The following is an 18,566-nucleotide window of genomic DNA, read 5'->3' on the forward strand; positions in this document are numbered from 1 at the left end:
TAACAGTTGTGTGGTGTTGCACAAATGAAAGGAAGCAATAAAATCCAGCTTCCCCATGACATTTCATGCATTTAAAACTTGCTCGTACCATACAAAGCAAATGATTGATATCACAAAATCTCCCAGGTACCCTGAAAAATATTAATTTTGATATCAAGTAGGAAATGTTAAGAACATCGACTGATGTTTAGAGTACTGAATAATTTACAAAGCAGAGAGAAAATAGTATTTGGGTTTTGGTTCAGTGTTTCTGTGGTAGCATCCTGTATGTGCTGTCTTCGTTCTTTTGATCATTTTTTACTGTGTTTGGAAGGGAGCTAAAACTCTTGCTGTCCCAGTCCTACTGTCTGTGCATCTAACACAAAATGAGTAAATATAATACACTGAGAAGTGGAAAGCTCATATTTTCTCATGCATATAGGCAATTCCTGAGCAAATCTTACGAACTCATCTCTTGACAAGGGGCTGGGGACAATACCAGTTGTAGAAATCTACGCTAGGAAGATGGAGCACTGTAAGCTAGACAGTGTCAGTGTTGCCCGCTAATTAAGGTGTCCTTTATTTTCTGCCTCTTTCACTCACAGCCACTTGGCATATGCTGTTGGATGCTGTCATCCTTAGCATCCTCGTCTACACTTCTGTGCCATGCAAAGTGGACTGCTAGGTGGTTTCTGAGCCTGCTAGATTGGCTAGAATGGCACTGAGGAGAGCAGTTGTGCTTTATTGTGTAATTATATAACCTTGGCCGCACAATTCGGCATAGTAAAATATTTATGGAAAATCATGAAAAGGCATTTGTGTGCGGCAGGCTCTATCAAGAGGAGTGCATCCACAGCACTGCACGTAAGAGGAGCAGATGATCTTTTCCTGTGTATTCACCCAGTTTCCCTCAAGGAAGACTGCTAGATATTTTGAAGATCCAGGCTTGAATATTTCTTGTGCAGAGGCTTGCAGTATGGGCTAAGACTGCTTTTTGTTCTTGTTCTTCAGGCTATAGATTTGAGGGCTGGCTAGGATCTGTATAACCCACAGTACTGTGGTGGGGTTTTTTTCTCATTTTCTCCTTCCTTCTGCCAAAATCCCTCCCCCAGCCCAAGGGTCCTGTCTGTCTTTCCTATTGCTCTCCATAATAGTTGTTCCCTTCCTCTTTCTTTCCTCCTTTCTCTTTGTAGCAGTTTGGACAAAGAGAGCTGATACAATTCCTTTCTCTAGTAGTGGAAACTGGGGGGCGGGGTGGGGGGGTAATGCAGAATCTTTTCTCTGGCAGAGTTTATGCTCTGGCAGGTAAACCAGCCACACAGCAAGAGGCACACTCCTACAGGAAACCTTATGATAACTTCAATTTGTAACATGGCACCTCGGGAGCACTTCCATTGCACAGGCCAGTCCTGTTGCTTGTTGCACTAACATTTCCTAATGGCTTTTGAGGGGTTTTTTAGCTGCTGTCCTTAGGTCTGTTATACTCGACCTTTCTCAGCTCGCTCTTGTGTCATCCTCTACTGTGCTACAGCTATAGCAGCTCCTTCAGGCGTCATTCCCTCCTCCCTTGATCTCAGCCTCTGCTGTGGTATTAGATGCTATCCTGGCAAATCTTCTTGGTGCCGGGAAAGGTGGGAGACACCTGGCATTATCTTGGTGACTGTGAAAACAGTCATACCATATGCAACAGTGTCTACAGACAGCCTTCCTCAAATGTTAAGCATCTACCTAACAGGTGTGATCACTCTCACCTGTATCACTGCTGGAAAAAGGTAGGTGCCCCTCTGCAGGGCTTGGGTGGCCTGAGGGACCTCCTGGGGGCTTGCGGATTTGTGCCTCCTGTGCAGAGGGCCCAGAGCTGCTCTGCTTTGATGCAAACACCAAAGGCAAGGGCTTGAAGTGGGGAACGTTGAATCTAGAGCAGTGTGGGCAAGTACAGCAAATGTCACAGAGCTCTAAGGGGATCCTCATGGCTGAACACAATTCAGAATAAATTTCATAAATTTCTGGCCTTAAATTGTTTTGTGTATCAGGCTAGTCTGCAACTTCTAAGAAGTTCAAATGCTGTTAACATATAAAAGAAAGCTGCATACAACCTGGAGGAAGAGGAAGGGAGACTCCTCTGCTTCCTCCTGTGCATATTTGCAAAAATGTTGAGGATAAATTTTGAACTTAAAACATCTTTGTTAAGTGAAGAGAAATGCATTTGCTGAATCTTAACAGCGCTGGAAATTTGCATTACATTGTCTTGTCTAGACAAGGAAGTAGGGGGAGAAAACCCAAGAGACCAGGGAGGTTTTCGCAATAACATGGCACAAACTGAGAAGGATTTTACGAGTATGAAAGAGGAGAACTGGAGGAATTTGCTAAATTAAATCTGTTATCCATGGAGTAGGAGATCCGGTTATCCAGAATACTGAAGTGACTTTCAGTCATGACATGGATTCAATTTTCTCAGCTGCATGAGGGCACTCAAATGTGAAGTTTTCATGTTAACAATGCAAAAGCAGATGCCTTGTTAATCTGGTCACTCATAACTTTTCACCGAAGGAGAGTGATAGGTCTGACTACAGGTTCTTACATTTCAGCATTTTACCTTATGCTGCATCATTCTATTCTTTGGCTCGTTCCCAAAGTGATGGGGGCCAACTATACTGGTGACAAGCTGCTCCACTTGTGAGGGAGCTGGAACTTTGGGATAGTGCTGTGAATGCTTCACAGTACGCACTCGGTGATTCACTGGACTGGGTAATTTTAGACCAGAAGCAGTGGGTCACATTTACCTGTGGACTATATTCAGTAGACACAACAGGGATACACCTGAGATGTATTGTTCAAAGCATGCAAATCTTAAAACCAGTAGATTGAGGGATGTCATCAGGACACCAAGATTCTTATGGGGATTGTGGATGCTGCCCACCTGAAAGGACCACTCACAAGGCTGCCTGCACCAGTGAATACCTCTCTATATATGCCAGGCATATACTTTTCTTAATTAGATACATCTCGCATTGGCTTTTGAATTGGCGGGTGAGTGAAAGTTGCACAAGTGAAAGCATTTGTATGTAGGTTCAATATGTCTCTAAGCTTTAGCGTGCTTTAAACCCTATTTCTGCTGCAGTTTCATCCTCTTCCTGCCTTCAGAGCCTTCCTCCCTTGCCTACCTTCCTGCCTGCATTCTGGGTTAACCAGTTCAGGGTGCTAAACCAGCAAAAACTACTCTCCTGTGTTGCTGGATTAGGCTTCTGCTGATTAGCACTTGAACAGGTGGAGGACAGATCACAAAGAGGCCAGATCACAAAGAGGTCGTGACCAGTGCATCACTGGTTTAGACAGACTGTTGGGAAGCACATGTCACACTGTAATGTCTGTCTTATTGCTATTTTATTGACTTTCTATTCCATTAAAATACACCTCTGACACAAATCCTTAACTCAAGGTAACTGTTGGTATACCAGTTTTCTTGTTTCATATATTTATATAATTCTTTTTTTTTTCCTTGCTATAATTATTTCTTTTCTTGCACAAGAAAAACTTTCATCAAAACTTACTTTAAGCTCTTTACCAGCCTTTTTACTTCTTCCTTAAGGAGTAATAACTGTACACAGAGGCATCTAGCTGTGGCTAACAGCATTGCTTACTAGGTCTGATTGTCCTCCCAGCCATATTCTGCCTCTCTGGAATACAGGCATGCAGTAACCCTCCTCCCTGATTTTCTTGGGAAACATGAGCAGCTGGGTACCATGGGAAGCTCCAAAAGGTAAACTTAGAAAGAGTCTGAAATTCCTCTAGTATTCTGCTGAGGAAATAGATACTCCACAGGAGACATCTCGGACCTTCCAGGAACTGACAACCCAATAAATGAAAAAGCAAGAGAGCTTCCATTAAGGACATTATTCATCTTGCAATCTAAAGGCCCTGCACAACAAATGTCTTTTCTCACTCCTTGCCTTAATTCAGGATGTGTATGCATGGGTAAATTGCCATGCAGAGACCCAGAAAGTATACTTCCCTCTTATTATCATAGGATTTGTATGCTTTCTAACCAAATTGATAGAAACACTAAGACTCCAGAAGATTTGCTAGGCTTTCTGGCCAATATTTTTAACTGAGTTTGTTTGCTTTTACTATATTGTATCATAATATCTCATACGTAGATAACTACAAATACAGTTGCTATTAACCTGCTATGCAAGATCCAAATCAGAGACAATATTTGCCATGGCTCCGAAGACAGGATGAAAAAGGAATTTTTTGCTTTCCTTTTTGTTGGGTGGATTCAAAAGCTTAGAGCTCTAGCAATCTTTAAAGGGTGATATAATGTAATAGAAATGCTGCTGGAGCTGAAAGGAGTTGAAAGACAGTTCAAGACTGGCTGTGCTCTATTGACGAAAAAAATAAATATTTTTAGGGAAGGGAGGGCACTTCTCCCAATTCCTTTTGCAGAATTGCTTTTATTTGCTTTGTTTTGATAGGAGTCTAAGGCCTCTGCTACTCTCCCAGGTTAAACCTGAGGAAGGAATTACTGGTTCAAGAAGCAAAGGCATGAATTATTTTTCAGTGCAAGAAATACAGAATATGCTGAATTTGTCCAACCTCATATCTGTCTGCCTCAAAATCTGAAAAGAAAGAAAGCAAAAGCAACAACTGCTTAACACCTACACCATGATAGGTTTCATAAGGCAGAAGCTGCCAAATCTGTTCTGCAGTTTTTTCTTTTGTTTTTCTTTTCTAGAGAGAAACTCGTGATGGCTAATGATGTCCTCCAAGTTTTCTAGTTTTAAATTTTCAGTTGCATAATTCAATCTGTCTTGCTAGCGGCATTCAGCAAAATAGCATTGGCTCTGTGTTCAGGACCTGTGTAGTAACAGCATACTGTGAGTGAGAACACAGTATTCTGTTAATTACTTTTAATTAAAATGAGTGCGTGCGCACACACACACACATACACGTACATATAGAAAGAGTGTTTTTCTAGTGGCTTGGCTTCCTTTTCCTCATTGAAGGGAAGAAGTTAAACTTTCTCATTAAATGTTTATATAAAATGAAATAATTCTGAGGTTAACCAGAAATGCAGCTTAATCTTGTATAGAAACATGTATGTTTTTTTTTTTTTTTTGTAGTTGCACAAATATAGCTGAAACTTGAAGTTGGCAGAGAGTGCTGTTTAAAAATATTTAGTCCCAGCATGTAAAAACTCGTTTTGTTACGGAATTCCTTTGTGAAAGGTGTAGCTATGCCATGTCTCTGCCAAAGTGATGGGAGCCATATCGACAGAGTGCGTTTTGGAAAATAGCTGCATTTTGGGCTTGTAGTTACAAAAGTTAAATTGGAATTTACATGTTTTATATATTGCTTGGAAGGATACCACATCTAGTAATATTTTTTAAGAGGGTGGAAAGAAGAAAAAAGAAAGCTTGCAGATGGAGTCAAAGCTTCGCTCTGTTAGAACATGTCGGGATGAGCAGAGGTATGTGTGATGACACTTAGCATGTACCACTGAAGGCTCTGGTTTATTCTCTTTAGCTGTCATCATGTGCTGTAGCTATGATACATATGCTTAATTTTGGCTACGTACCTCATCTTTCCCTTCTCTTCTCTGGGCATGTTTAAGCTTTATAGAATAGTAAGAGCTACTGATAGATGTGATACTGTCTGCTGCCCAGGCACAAACTGTGCTCAGTTTTTGGTACTGTAAGAGAAATTAAATGCAGCATTTCGTGGTCGCCACTGTCTCATTAATTGTTGCCATGATGCCATTGTCCCAGAAGAGCAACCAGTCACTTGTCTGGCTCAGCCCCTGGCCAACACGCCAGGCAGTGGCACCGGGTGACCACAGCAGGTAGAGGAGGTGAATCTGAAGCCTGGCCCTCCTGGCTGAGACTGGGAGGAGGGAGCAGAAGGAGGATTTGGTCTCTGCTGTGGCCCCCCGAGGCAGCTGTGACCACAATGCAAAGAGCTGAGTGGGAACCATCATCCTGGTCAGAGCAGGTGTATTCAGGTGGCACAACCACTTTATGTCCCTGTGCAGCACCTCAGGTAAGCTGTGGACACCCACATGCATGGTCACATGCACATCAATCTGCTAAATAACACAAATAAGCAAACTGTAGATGTCATAATGAAGGTTTGGGCCATTCTGTTCTGAACTGAGGTCGCTTACAGGCATTATTAAAGGAGCTGGGTTTGTTCAATTACAATTCCTTAAGGACTTCTCGTAAAAGAAATCAGGAATAGCAGAGATTGTTTGCTCAGCCTGTTGAATCAGAGACACGAGATACACGTAATACCTGTCCTTTTTATTTAAGAATTGCAAAGGTGTTGCTTCATCACTACAGACCTGTTTTAAAGTAGACTATCCAATGTCCACTCATATTGAATGTCTCTTTAATAAACAAGGGAGAAGGAAGTCCATCTTTTATAAAAAATAACATTTAGTTATAGGATATCACTGCAGACAATGGCAGCAGTACGATTAGGAACTCATCTGTTCCAAGGCAGTGTTCATGACTACAGAACCATATAAATGTATGCACTTCAACTTGAGGAAAACGAGTAACACTTTAAAACCTGGTTACTTAGAGATTAAAGAAGTCTCTGTCTCACTGAGGCACTTGTGTGGCCTGTGAGTGTCTTGCACACTTCAGTTAGGAAAGTTTTATAGAGCAACAATCATATATTAAGTAAATTCACTCCAAAGCGCCAGTGGTAGGTACAGTACATGAATCTGAGGAATGAATGGATACTGTATGAAAAACATTATGCTAATATACTTTATGATTTTCTGGTTAGAATAGATTCTTTTCCATTTGCAAAATGCCCAAACATATAATTCATCCCATTTAAATCTACAGATCGTAGAACTGAGTTGGAATGAAGGGATACACATACATGGGTGAGTCTTCGTCTTTCAAAGATTAGATCAAAATTTATTTCAGAACGGTCAATTACTTCATAGTATTGGAAACTTCTTCTCCTAAACAGAGTAAGATTTGTAATGGTCTGTAAGAATATCGCTTCTCAGAGAAAAGAAAAAAGGCATGTTATCTTGTATTTTCCAGTTGTATCTGTTTTATAGATGAAACAAAAGTTGAAATACGAGAGAAGTACTAAATTTAAACTTTTTGAAATACTTCAAAAACTCCACCTCTCACCAGTTAAGGGCCTCTCGGTTTAGCCCATTTTAAAGAAAAAATGGCATTTGTGACATCTTAAAATAGTATTTTTATCTTTAAAAATAGTATGTTGTACAAAAGCGTTATCTAGGGCACATCTCCCTAGCCCAGCCAGGATCGTGCTGCAGTACCTGAGCTGGTTCAGACAGCCCACCATGGGCATCAGCAGCAGCGCGGGAATGCTAAAACAGGGTGAGTGAGCAAAAAATTTCATGAGGCGATCTGGCAGCTCTGGGCTCCTGGAGGAAGAGGTGTCCCCTTTGCTGTGCTCTCCACCCTTCCCATGCCGACTGGTGCTTGTCGAATCCCCCTGGGAGCCCATCTCAATACCCCAGCGGCAAGCTAAGGCACTTTTTTTTTTTTTTTCTCCTGGATTAGTTTTCTGATGGTCTGGTGCATTGAATCAGTTAATGAAAGGGCCAGCTTAGTGCCGGAGACGTCACAAGAGACGGGTGGGAGCCTGCAGCCGGCAGCGGGTGGTGCCTGCACAAAGGAGAAGGGGGAAAGAGGGGCCGCGGTGTCCCACACTTTGAGCAAGCATGACCTGCTGGGGCTGGCAGAAACCTAGAGGTATTTACCATCTCTGCCCAGCACTGCACTGAGCCTTGTACAAATCCCTTGTGGAAAGTTGTGCACTGCTGGAGTTGCATTGAATTGAGATATTTATGTCGATTTTCGAATACAGTTAGCAACCTTTCCCCGCTACTCCCTTTTAACCTCTCTGCCTACAGTGCATCTTCTCCTGATGTGTTTTCTCTTCTCACTTTGGAGAGGCATCCAGGCCCGCCTCTTTCCTCAATCGGGTGATAGCCCTGACTCCTGAGAGCTTTCCCAGTTCCACAGTTTTGTGGGGATAAGGCTATTTTTCTCTGTTAGAGCAGCTCTGATGCAGGGGTACGAGGAGGTGTCTGACACGGGTAAGAATTTGCCTGAGTGAGAAACAGATGTCCTGACCCAGGAGTTATTCACGTCTTTTTAAAATGCCGTGTATGAACCTTTTATCTCTCCTTAACAGAGCGGGAAAGCAAACTCCCCAAACCTATACACAGTCTTCCTTTGACGCTGCCTAGCAGGCGTGCACCGCATGGGCGCACAGTCTCGCAGGTAGTTTTCATCCAGGAAGCACCACAATTTGCCCTATTCACAAACCGCAGGGTACTATTCTGTTTCCAGGCTCCTAATCCCTCTTACACACAATCCCTTACAACTTTAACTGGCGGGGTGGAGGAGCAAGTTAAAAAGGAAGGAAAAAGGAAAATGAAACACAATGTACAGCCAGCCAGTGGCTGCCAGTTACTGTGCACACAATCGACACCAGCTGCAGCCCAATTAAACCCGACATTCACAGGTGTTCCCAACAGACTCTGCACTAACAAAACCACTTTCTTGAAAATACCTAAGGCTTTAACACAGAAGCTCATTTCTTTTTTCCTCTCTCTCTTTTTTTTTTTTTTTAAGATTCTTTAAAGCTATTTAGAGCACTTTAAATACAAAGAAGCTGAAAAGGACTTTCAGTCCACTGGAAAGAGTTGGTGCTTAATGCCAGAATGGGGGAGAATCGGCCAAGCTGAATCAGCCAGTGTAACCATTGGTTTTGGGAGAAAGATGGGTTATGCTGAATGCTGTTTATTCAGGGAACAGTAACTGGTGCTGGGCATTTTATTGTTGCTGGGACTGAAATGGGGAGGGAGGGAATAACTAGGTGTAAACTCATTTCTTTTGGGGACTCATCATTGTTTGCAACATAGCTGTGAGCTTGTGTGTGGCTTTGCTTATTACCGATCTGTCTGTGTGTGTGGTTCAGATAGCAAATTTTAGTTCTCCTTTCCTTCCAGGATAACTTGATACAGTTGTCTTTTTGACTTTGAAGTAGGATTCTAAATTCGTTGTTTATTTTCTGGTCTTAAAGCACTCATTCAGGTGATAAATCAGTCCTTTAAAAAAATGATAATTTGGTTTTAATACATGAATTCAAAATTATTTCCATGCTAAGAGAGGACTGCAGACAGCAGACTATTGCACAGGTCAGTAATTTGCTCTCATTCCACTGAAAATGAGAATCGTGTTTGTTAAACTTTCGTTTATAATGATATTCATAACCAAACTAGGGTATATTCTAGGACTTGTAGATTCAATAGTATTCAGCCACACCTGACCGGCTATTCATCTCTGTAGTAACACCCCACACCTCAGTAGTTGTTTAATTACCTGGTGCCTGGTCTGTTGCTTTTTAATCACTGTTGTCTCTGACAGTCACTTAATGTCTTCATTACTGCTTTAACAGTCAATGCTGAAAGCCACTCCATATTCAGATACAGTCAAGAGTATCTATTTTGTCCTTCAGTACATCAAGCTGCAGTTTTGCCTTTGGAACAGGACTAGGACGTTATTCCTATTCCTCACACACACAGAGATCCAAAAGACTGCACTTTTTTTTGGTCCTTTTTTATACTGTAAAGGTAAAAATGGTGATCCTGTGGATTTGTATTTTAAAATAATTAAGAATTCTCTTAAAACTGGCAGATACATAATGTTGGTTCACAGCATTCATTTATAGAGGTGGGCAGAGGCTAGTCATGCTGATGAATGCAGTGGAGGGAAAAGAAAATCACCCAGGCTTCAAATTCACAGGTATACAACCTAAATTAGATATTGTCACTCAGGAAAAGATACTGGAGGCAGCATGAATAATTTTCTGAGAAAAATCATCTCACTGCTAATATGATGGCAAATACAATAATAGGAAAGGAACTGCAAGCAAACCCAGAAACACTGCTGTGCTGTGGTACGGCTCCCTCCGTGCCCTGGCTGGCCTCAGCAGCTCAACAGCAAGAGGGTAGAGCAGGACTAACAAAGATGACACGGCAGACGGGTGGACAAGTGCTGCAGGAGCAGGGACTGAATCACTGGGGACTCTTCAGCTTGAGAAGACTTGACTGAGAGGGGGTGAGATAAAACTCTGTAAAATCATTGATGATACAGGGAAGGTGAATGGGGAACAACAGATGAATCACCGTTCTCATAACACAGGAACTAGGAGACGCTTGCGGAAATTACCAGGTTTAAGACAAACAGAAGTGCTTTTTTATGCAATGCATGATTAGACCATGGCACTCATTACAGGGTGAAGTTGTGGAGGCCAAAAGGAGAAGTGATTTAAGAAAGTAATTGGACAAATTAATTGAGGATAGGTCTGGCGCAAGGTTTTAAAACTGATGATCTAGATGCAGCTTTGGAGTGCTCCTAAGCCTGGGAAGGATCCGTACCTTGCTGCAAAGCTGATGGTTTTCTTCCTTTGTTGTCAGTTAGCACCTGCTGCTACCTTCCCTCTTTGCTTCACTTGACCCAATCTGTGTTGGTTTTTAATCTAGACAGAAATGACATTTAAAAACCCTTCAATTGCTTGGTCTATTAAGAAAAATTGCTTAACATGACTGTGACAATAAATACCTATGAAAAAGCAGTAGACCGTAGGCCAATAACGCAGCTGATTTCACCAGATGAATTCACTCTCATTTCACTGTTGCCTGTATTACTACTTGTGTTTGCTTTCTGTGAGTGATTTAGCTTTACTAGCTAGTGGAAATGCTTGTGAGGACTTTTTTTAAAGTTTGCATACTTGAAGGAAGAAAAATAATCAAACTTGCCTCGTCCAATCTCTTACCTCAGAAACCTGATACTCTGGGTTAGCCAAGGAATGGAAACAACGCCATGTGACTTCTGTGTCCAGACGCGAGGGCCCAAATTTTAAACACTGTGCCATAATGCCTGCTGTTTATTACTCAGTAACATATAAAAGATTTAGTCCACAAAAATTCTGAGCGCAGCCAGGAAAAGAGAGAATGGTAATTCATGCCTTAAAATTCTTTACCCTTAAAAGCAGCTGAAATACTCCTGGGAAGAAAAAAAAAAAAAAAAATCAGTTTTCTGGTGCTTCCTCATGTCTAGTAATTTTCAGTTATCACAGAACTTACAGTTTAGCCTTTAGAACAAAATTAAAACAAAATAAATCCTTTGGAGGTTAATTATCATCACTGTTGCCAATACTCCTGACAGAGCGTAGAGAATAGGTAAAAACATCATCAAAAGTACCAGCTTGTGAGCAAATTCTTCCTAAGTGTATCAGTGTACAAATGAAACAGGAAGAAATAAGACTGGCAGTGGTGTTCCTTCTTTTTTGGATCTGCCAACTTGATAGTCTTTCCTTCCACTTCTCCTTCAGTAAAACATATCAACTCCTTACAGGTGATCATCTTGTGCTGTAGTGATATCCTGCTTTATAATTTTGATGCTGTAGATCGGTAATGGTCTCTGTGAACAGAACAGGATGGTCAAAACCTGCTGTACTGCGTTTTGGTTTTTTTTAATAATGCCTGTGAAAATGCTTAGAAGGTCTCTTCCTCTTCATTTGGTGGAAAATTTGCCATTAGTGCAGTAGTTATCAAGGGGAAACGGACCCCTCCTTCAAAGGTTTAAACACAGGTTTGGAGTCCAGGATTCTTGGGATCTGTTTTTCCATCAACAGTCTGCTCTCTCTTGAAAGATTTCTGCGTTTGGTGTTGAGCAGGGATGGGGGACAGAGTTTGATCTGGTTTGGGTTTTTTTCTTTAAGTAGCTTTATATTTGTGTTAGAGATAGGGAAATAGTCATACTGTCTACTTAGAGAAAAACCTGAACAGAAGGACCAAGATCCCTCTGATGTATTACTTACCCAAGAAGTTGGTGCACTAAATCTCAGCTATGCTTCCAGGTTTAACTGTCTCTGAAGTCCTGAAAAGCATTAAAATGCATAACAGCAGTGTTTAGCTTCACTGCTCATTAGAGCAGCACAGAACTAATAGTAATATTGTTGTAACTTGACAAAGCCATCTAAATCCATGCATGTTTTCCTGTGAAAGCTTCCTAAACATGCTGCTAAATCCTCTAAAAAGCTACTAAACGGCTTTGGCAACCATTAGCACAGCATAAGCGGGGGAACTCTTTTCAGTAAGTGAACAAACAGAGAAAATATGCTGAATAGCTGGACAAATGTGTTTCAGCTGGCTCTTTCATTTACAGATATAAGGGAGCAGTCAATATCAATCACTGTTTTCCCTGTTGCACTGGAAATCACAATATCTCTTTTCATTCCACAAGCTCTTTTCACCACAGTAATGTGTCTTTAGAGTGACACTGGCATCAGTCTGTTTCCGCTGTCTGAAGTCCAGAGAGCTTAAAAACACATTGCAGGGTATGAGACCTTAACCCTCCTCCCCTTCCACACACCCCTCTCCTTCTAGCCTTCCTTTCTGAATTAATTGTTTTTACTTCTTTCCCAGCATAAAGCTGAGAAAGAAAAGTGCCCACAGAGCCTGGGAATATCTGCTCTTGCGCTTTGGGGACAGAAAAATGTATCGCTGATTGTTGGGGTTTTTTAATTTATCAGGAGTTTAACACAAGGTAATATGATTATCAAGTTAATTTGCAATATAATGTAATATGAAATGTAATGTTACTGTGGTTTGAATTTCGAGCTATATCCTGTTTCTTGAATGTCCTAATCACCCACAAGCTCATTTATTAAAAAAAAAAAGTTGGAGAAACTCTGTCCTTGTGAGTATCTGGCATTTGGAGTATGTTGATATCCTTGTGTTCATTTTCTTCCTTTCAAGTAATATATTTTATAATAATAATGCTATGTGTGGGGGTTTTTTTTATTCTTTCTTTGTAGATAACAGCAGTCTGTAGAGAAGCAGCCCTTCTAGCTCTTCAGGAAGACATACATGCCAAATCTGTCATGGGACGGCACTTCCGGTATGCACTGACTGTCGTGACCCCAAGGATTCCCGATTCGTTAATCCAGTTTTATGCAGATTATCAGCAGCAAAGTGGACTGCACGCGCTTTGAAAGGCAAATTAATACATAGCCCCATTCATGGTGTGAATAGCAAATTTCCTTTGTAAAGCTGTCAAAAGCCAAAGAATTTTGTATTGTGAGTGGAGTGTCCAAGTTAACTGAAGTGCAGAATCATTGTAATAAATGCCCATGTGGAAGTTTTGAGTGTAGCAGATATCATCCAAAACTTCATATTTTACAATTTCAGTGGTATAATCTGCATTTTAGAGGTAGTAAAATTGCTGGTTTAAGTCAATTTATCTGAGTGTATATCCATGTATCAAAAAAATAATTATAAAATTCTGGATTTCTGGTCGATTCTGGGCCTTAAAGAGAGTAGCAACAAGTGTCTTCATGGTCTTCATTTGTTCCTGCCTCAACCACAGTTTAATCCCAGGGACTCATCCCAGTGAGGCGCAAACCTGGGGAGTGGCCTCACTACAAAAAAATGCTGAAAATTATTCTGAATCTTTTGATTTATGATCTCCAGAAAAGCTGCCAAACAGGCTTGCCGAACATAGAGCTTTCTGAGATAAAGCTAAGGTATCCTGATTGATTACAGTGAAACATTTATCTTTGGTCTTAAACAACTCCTTTTTACACATACTGGGAATTAGGCACCTTAAAAATTGTACATCCTTTGGCTAACCTGAAACCACTGCCAGGTGTCAGTAAAAGATTTTTGTTGTTGCTTGTTTGTTTCCATCAAAATAAATAGGAACGTTGATTGGTAATTTAAAGCTGGCCACTTAAAATCCTAATGGATCTTAATTAATGTGTAAGAAAACCTGCTTGCAAAAACTGTTATAAATGACCACAAAATAGTTCAGGGACAGATAAAATCTTTTCAGCTTATTTCTTTGTTACATCATCTGTTGAAATGATGACAGGTCCTTATGGACTCTCTGCTCTTGCACTCAGTATGAAACACAGTTAAGCAAACTCACTTTCAGCTTTTTTCTCCACAATAGAAAGACCGAGCTTTTCTATTCCAGACATGAAAAATAGAGGGAAAGGTAAAGCAAAACCAATACAAACTTTAACAAAATTTAAAAAAAAAAAAAAAGGTGACAAACCCCTGAATTTCAGTGGGTGATTCTCTGTTTTCCTGGTGTTTTGCGGGTAAGTAGAAGAATTTACAGGTCAAAATTTTAGCCAAATCCTGCTGTCACTTATTGGAGTAAACAAGAAATGTAATTTCAGGCTTTATGTAAGGTTATTTTTGGATTTGTTTATTGATGGTTCTGAAGACTTTTCTTTCTTGCATTTATTATATAAGTATTCATGAGAGTAATAATTATTTAGAAATTTATATCATTTTATGAGAAATTTGTATATATCTGTTTAAGAGAGATTTCTACTATATATACTTATATTATCGATGAAATTTTAAAAGTAATCTCTTGGCCTTGATTATGGTTTTTCTCTCTTTACTCAATTCCACTCTGTACACAATTTGTAGCTTTTAAACAGAAATCTACTATTTTTAAATTACAACTTTTCTGTTACTTTTACTCTAAACTCTTGTTGCTATAATTAGCATTTAATTTTACTATCACTAAAAAGGATTAGAGAATGAGGGAAAGCAGATCATTTACTTGGTTCATCTGATGTAGGTGCAGGTTTTTTTTTCTTTTTTTCATTGTTTGACTTTTTAATGGTACAACAGACAGAGGGAATTAAGAAAATTATAAACTGGAACAGTTGCCTTTGGAATCAAGACTGCATTTGAAACTATCCTTCCTTTCTAAATTCTGTATATTCCAACTTAAAGCTCAGGGTGCAAGCCATTCATCATAACCATTACATTTTTGATGTTTCCAAAAATTAAATGCCATACTGTTATCCCGTGGCACTTCCTCCAGTGCGTGTCCCTGAAGGGACGAAAGAAAGACCGTGGTTTTTAATGCCAACAATGAATTCTGCTTGTAATTTTGTACCCTAAAAATAACGCTGCATGATGCTTCAGATGAGTAGCAGAACTAGATGGCCATTCCTTGGGAAGTGCTCAGATCCCTTGGGAACGTGCACCAAGGCGTGAATCTGAACTGAGAAACTGGGAAAGAGGCATTTAGGAGCTGGCTGCTCTTTCCATACATGAACTCCTGTTGCCATCAGAGGGAATTCTGCACATTGAATTTTAGAACTTTAGGAGAGAATGCTGCCCATGACTGCTGTTTGTGTCTTGGGTAAAAAACCCATTGCTGCAAACATTTATCCTTTCATCCACATGGTACCACATTTATCCAAATGGTAACAAATCTCTTGATATATACCTGCATGCCTGAAGGGATTTTAAACGTAGGAAGCTCCCCTTTTTATCATTGGGTTTGTGAAACTTGATTTTTAAAAAAGATACTCTTAAAAAAAAAAAAATGTTATGGCAAGTTAAGTTATGGCAAACTTGTTGCTCCCAAATACTCTCTTTGGAAAACTTGTCTAGTCTGATGCCCCTCAAAATCTTACTCCATCCCAAGCCACAGATAAATTGAGACTTAAAGAAAGGTATGGTGATTCCCCTTCTTGTTCCTAATAACAGATCGCTGTTATCATGGACTAGCAAATTGAGATCATCTTATGAGAATTCTGGAAAATAACCAAAAATTCAGTTTTGGTCAAAGCACATCAGCAACGTAGTCCTTTCATAATCCAGTCTGGTGAGTGCTTTTGCACCCTCAGCCTCTCATTGGAACTTACTGATGAGGGCACTGTAGGACAGAGCACTTCAAAAGTATCTTCTGTTAGCCTGTCATTTAAGTGAGTGGTTTTTAATTCGGAGCTGAACTTTTCACAGCATGTTTTACTGAACACATTGTGCCTTGGCACCGAATCAAATTGCTTGCAGTGTGAGGCCATATAAGCCTGAACACCTCTGTGCTTCAGAGTAAATCAAAGATAGAGGCGTTCTTTCTTCTGCTGGGTTAATCATGTTTATTGTTTTTTGGATGTTTCTGTGAGATTCAATTTTAATAAAATGATAGAGGCTCTGTGAACAGAAGAGAAGGTATCTGAGAAGAACATCTCTCTCCCATCCTCTCTTTAACTACTGAAGTGGTTCCTAGACTTATTTCTTTATGTTCTTTAGAAATACAGTCTTTTTCCTGCCTGCCATTATCTTTTGGAGCCAGTTTTTGGCCCAAATTCTGTTTGAGTTGCAGAATTGTTAACATTAAATCAGCTTTTCAATGTTTCAGGCACATTTTGTTTAAATACGAAGTCTAACTTTTTCCTCCAATAACAACGTCTTGCAAAATGGCATAAAATGTCTTTTGACAGGTTTGCCAAAAATGACCAGGAGAATATTTATGATCAAAATGCAAAAATGTCTTCACTTAACTTGAAAAAACGTTCAGTCCTGTGTTCTCCCTAATGCATAAAACAGATTTTACTGCAAGTACAATATACAATTCTTTATCCTGGAAAAAGAATGAAGTTTACTGTGGATGATTTTCCTACAGTCTCTAAATGAGAACAGAACATAAGGTTTACTGAGTTCAGGTGCGAGGGCGAACATCAGAGACAGAATAAAGATAGCTTTCAAAGGTGGTTATTCAAAATCATTGAACTTGGACTTGTCAGCCCTTTCAAGTATTGTGTCCTTAAAGTTGATTTTTCTGGTTTGTGTGTGCTGGCTCTTTCCTTTTAGTTTCTTTACTCATTTTAAATGTCAAAGTGTGGTGGTTCTCCTTCAGAAACTGGGCACATGCCAAACATAATGCTCCTATAACTGAGCATCCCTCGATTAGTGCTGTGGGAAGGCTGCCTGTGGATGATGTTTCCCTGTGAAGCAGGCGTCAAACTCTGTGCTGATGAGGTCCAGAGAGGGGTGAAGAGAAAGCCAAACTGTAAGGCCTGGTGTTTTGCCATGTACTACCTAGTAAGCTGAAGCTAACTGAGGGACACAAGTTCATGGACAGGCAAGTGTCAGGACTGTGGAGGAGACTGACCCTTAAGGCTTTTGGTTGTTTCTGGCTCTCCCAGAGAAAACAATTGGTTAGGTGGGTGAAACAGTATTACCAACACTAGAAAAGCAAATGCCAGTGGTTGTGGTAGCTCAATATCTAGTGCTAGCTAGGAGAGAACTTAGAAGGAATTGTAGTTGGAAGATGAAGTCACACATGTGCCTGGAAGGCAGGCACCCACTGTCAAAACCTTGGCAAAGCCCCTGAAAGAAGTAGTAAAAAGCAGGCATAAAGAACTTGCCTGGCTTCCCGTGACCACAAAGCTGGGACAAAACTGAACGTGCTTCCTTCATGCTTCTGTGCCATGGGATGACTCCCATGCTGATGCAGTCAGGGCTGTGGGAAGGGGCTTGCAGTGGGAGCCAAGTACAAACTGACCCGCGCCTTGAGCTGCTCATAACATATGTGATGGGGAGGTCCACTCCTTGGCCACCACTGACAAAACCAGCACATGAGGAGAGATAGGGTGACAGAGGGATGAGAATCTGTGCATTTCAGCTACTCCAAAGTGACGTATTGGCCACTGGACACAGGAGCCAGATGTCCTATGTAGAGTTTTTTGTAGCTGCTCCAAACTCCATCTTGAAGTCCTGGTCAATGTGGAGCTCACCCATAACAGAGTTGCATTTGGAAAAGTGGTTTTACATTGTGACCCTTTTGTATTTGTATTTAATGTTGTTGTGGTTGTAATGAATTGCATTAATTTTTATCTACTATGAACCTCAATCTTTTGCTTTTGCTGATGCCTTTTTTTTTTTCTTTGACATGAAAGAAAATATTGTAGGTGATCTAATGTGTGCAATTTAATGAAGAGCTTTTTCTAGAGAGTAGATGCAAGAGGCATGCAGAATCACAATTGTAGTTGGACATGTTTTGAATGGCAAGTTAACGTCTAAAAGACAAATATTTAAGCTGAAACCTACTCCTAATCTTGGGGTTTGTGTCTGCTCTTTCTGCAACTGCTACCTGTTCATTTATTAATCTTTTCTGTAGGAAACTCAGTCATGCGTTTTCTCCAGGGCTTTATATGTTTGTATTAAATACTTTAAATGGTGTCATTCTTCCCTGCAGACTTAAATCCATCCAGAGTCCTGATAGGAGAAGGAGATGTGTGTTTTCTCTGTTAACTAGTCCACCAAGGACCAGACCAGTGAGGGGGAGAGAGCCCCACTCTGTGTTTGCATGGCAGGCCTCCAGCAAGAGTGCAGGTGTTGCAAGAGAAGGCAATGGCAACCAGATGACATTCTTTCCCCTTGAACTAGTGTGGAGCCATTGCTCAAACAGATTATGGGTCCTTCCAACAAAATTTGAGGCTAGCGTGTTGACTGCATGTGCCTGTGTAAAACCCATGGCAATAAAGCTTGGATTCATCTAACAAAAAGATTAGGGGAGCAGAATTGCTCTTGGTTCCCTTGGCAGTTATTGCAGAGACACTAGAAAATGGTCCAGACAGGGATTTGTCCCAGCCAAGAGCTCAACTACCTTTCTGGAGGTGCTAAAGGGGTAGCTGATGTCAAGAGAGGCCCCTAGGCACTTATCTAGAGAAAATGCTAGAGGTAGATGGAAGGAATTGAG

At 40.6% G+C, this 18,566-nt stretch overlaps 1 protein-coding gene across 1 annotated transcript in view; it reads left to right on the top strand.

Moving 5' to 3' along the window:
* AFG2A (AFG2 AAA ATPase homolog A) overlaps window positions 1-16,645 on the top strand; it is a 206,266-nt gene extending 189,621 nt beyond the window's left edge. Inside the window, exon 16 of the mRNA XM_074867261.1 lies at window positions 12,865-16,645. Within this exon, the coding sequence (XP_074723362.1) occupies window positions 12,865-13,041 (177 nt within the window). The 3' untranslated portion in view covers window positions 13,042-16,645. The remainder of the gene's footprint in view (window positions 1-12,864) is intronic.
* The last annotated feature ends 1,921 nt before the right edge of the window (window positions 16,646-18,566 follow it).

Source organism: Strix uralensis, chromosome 4 (genome assembly GCF_047716275.1).
Source record: "Strix uralensis isolate ZFMK-TIS-50842 chromosome 4, bStrUra1, whole genome shotgun sequence".
NCBI classification, from domain to species: domain Eukaryota; kingdom Metazoa; phylum Chordata; class Aves; order Strigiformes; family Strigidae; genus Strix; species Strix uralensis.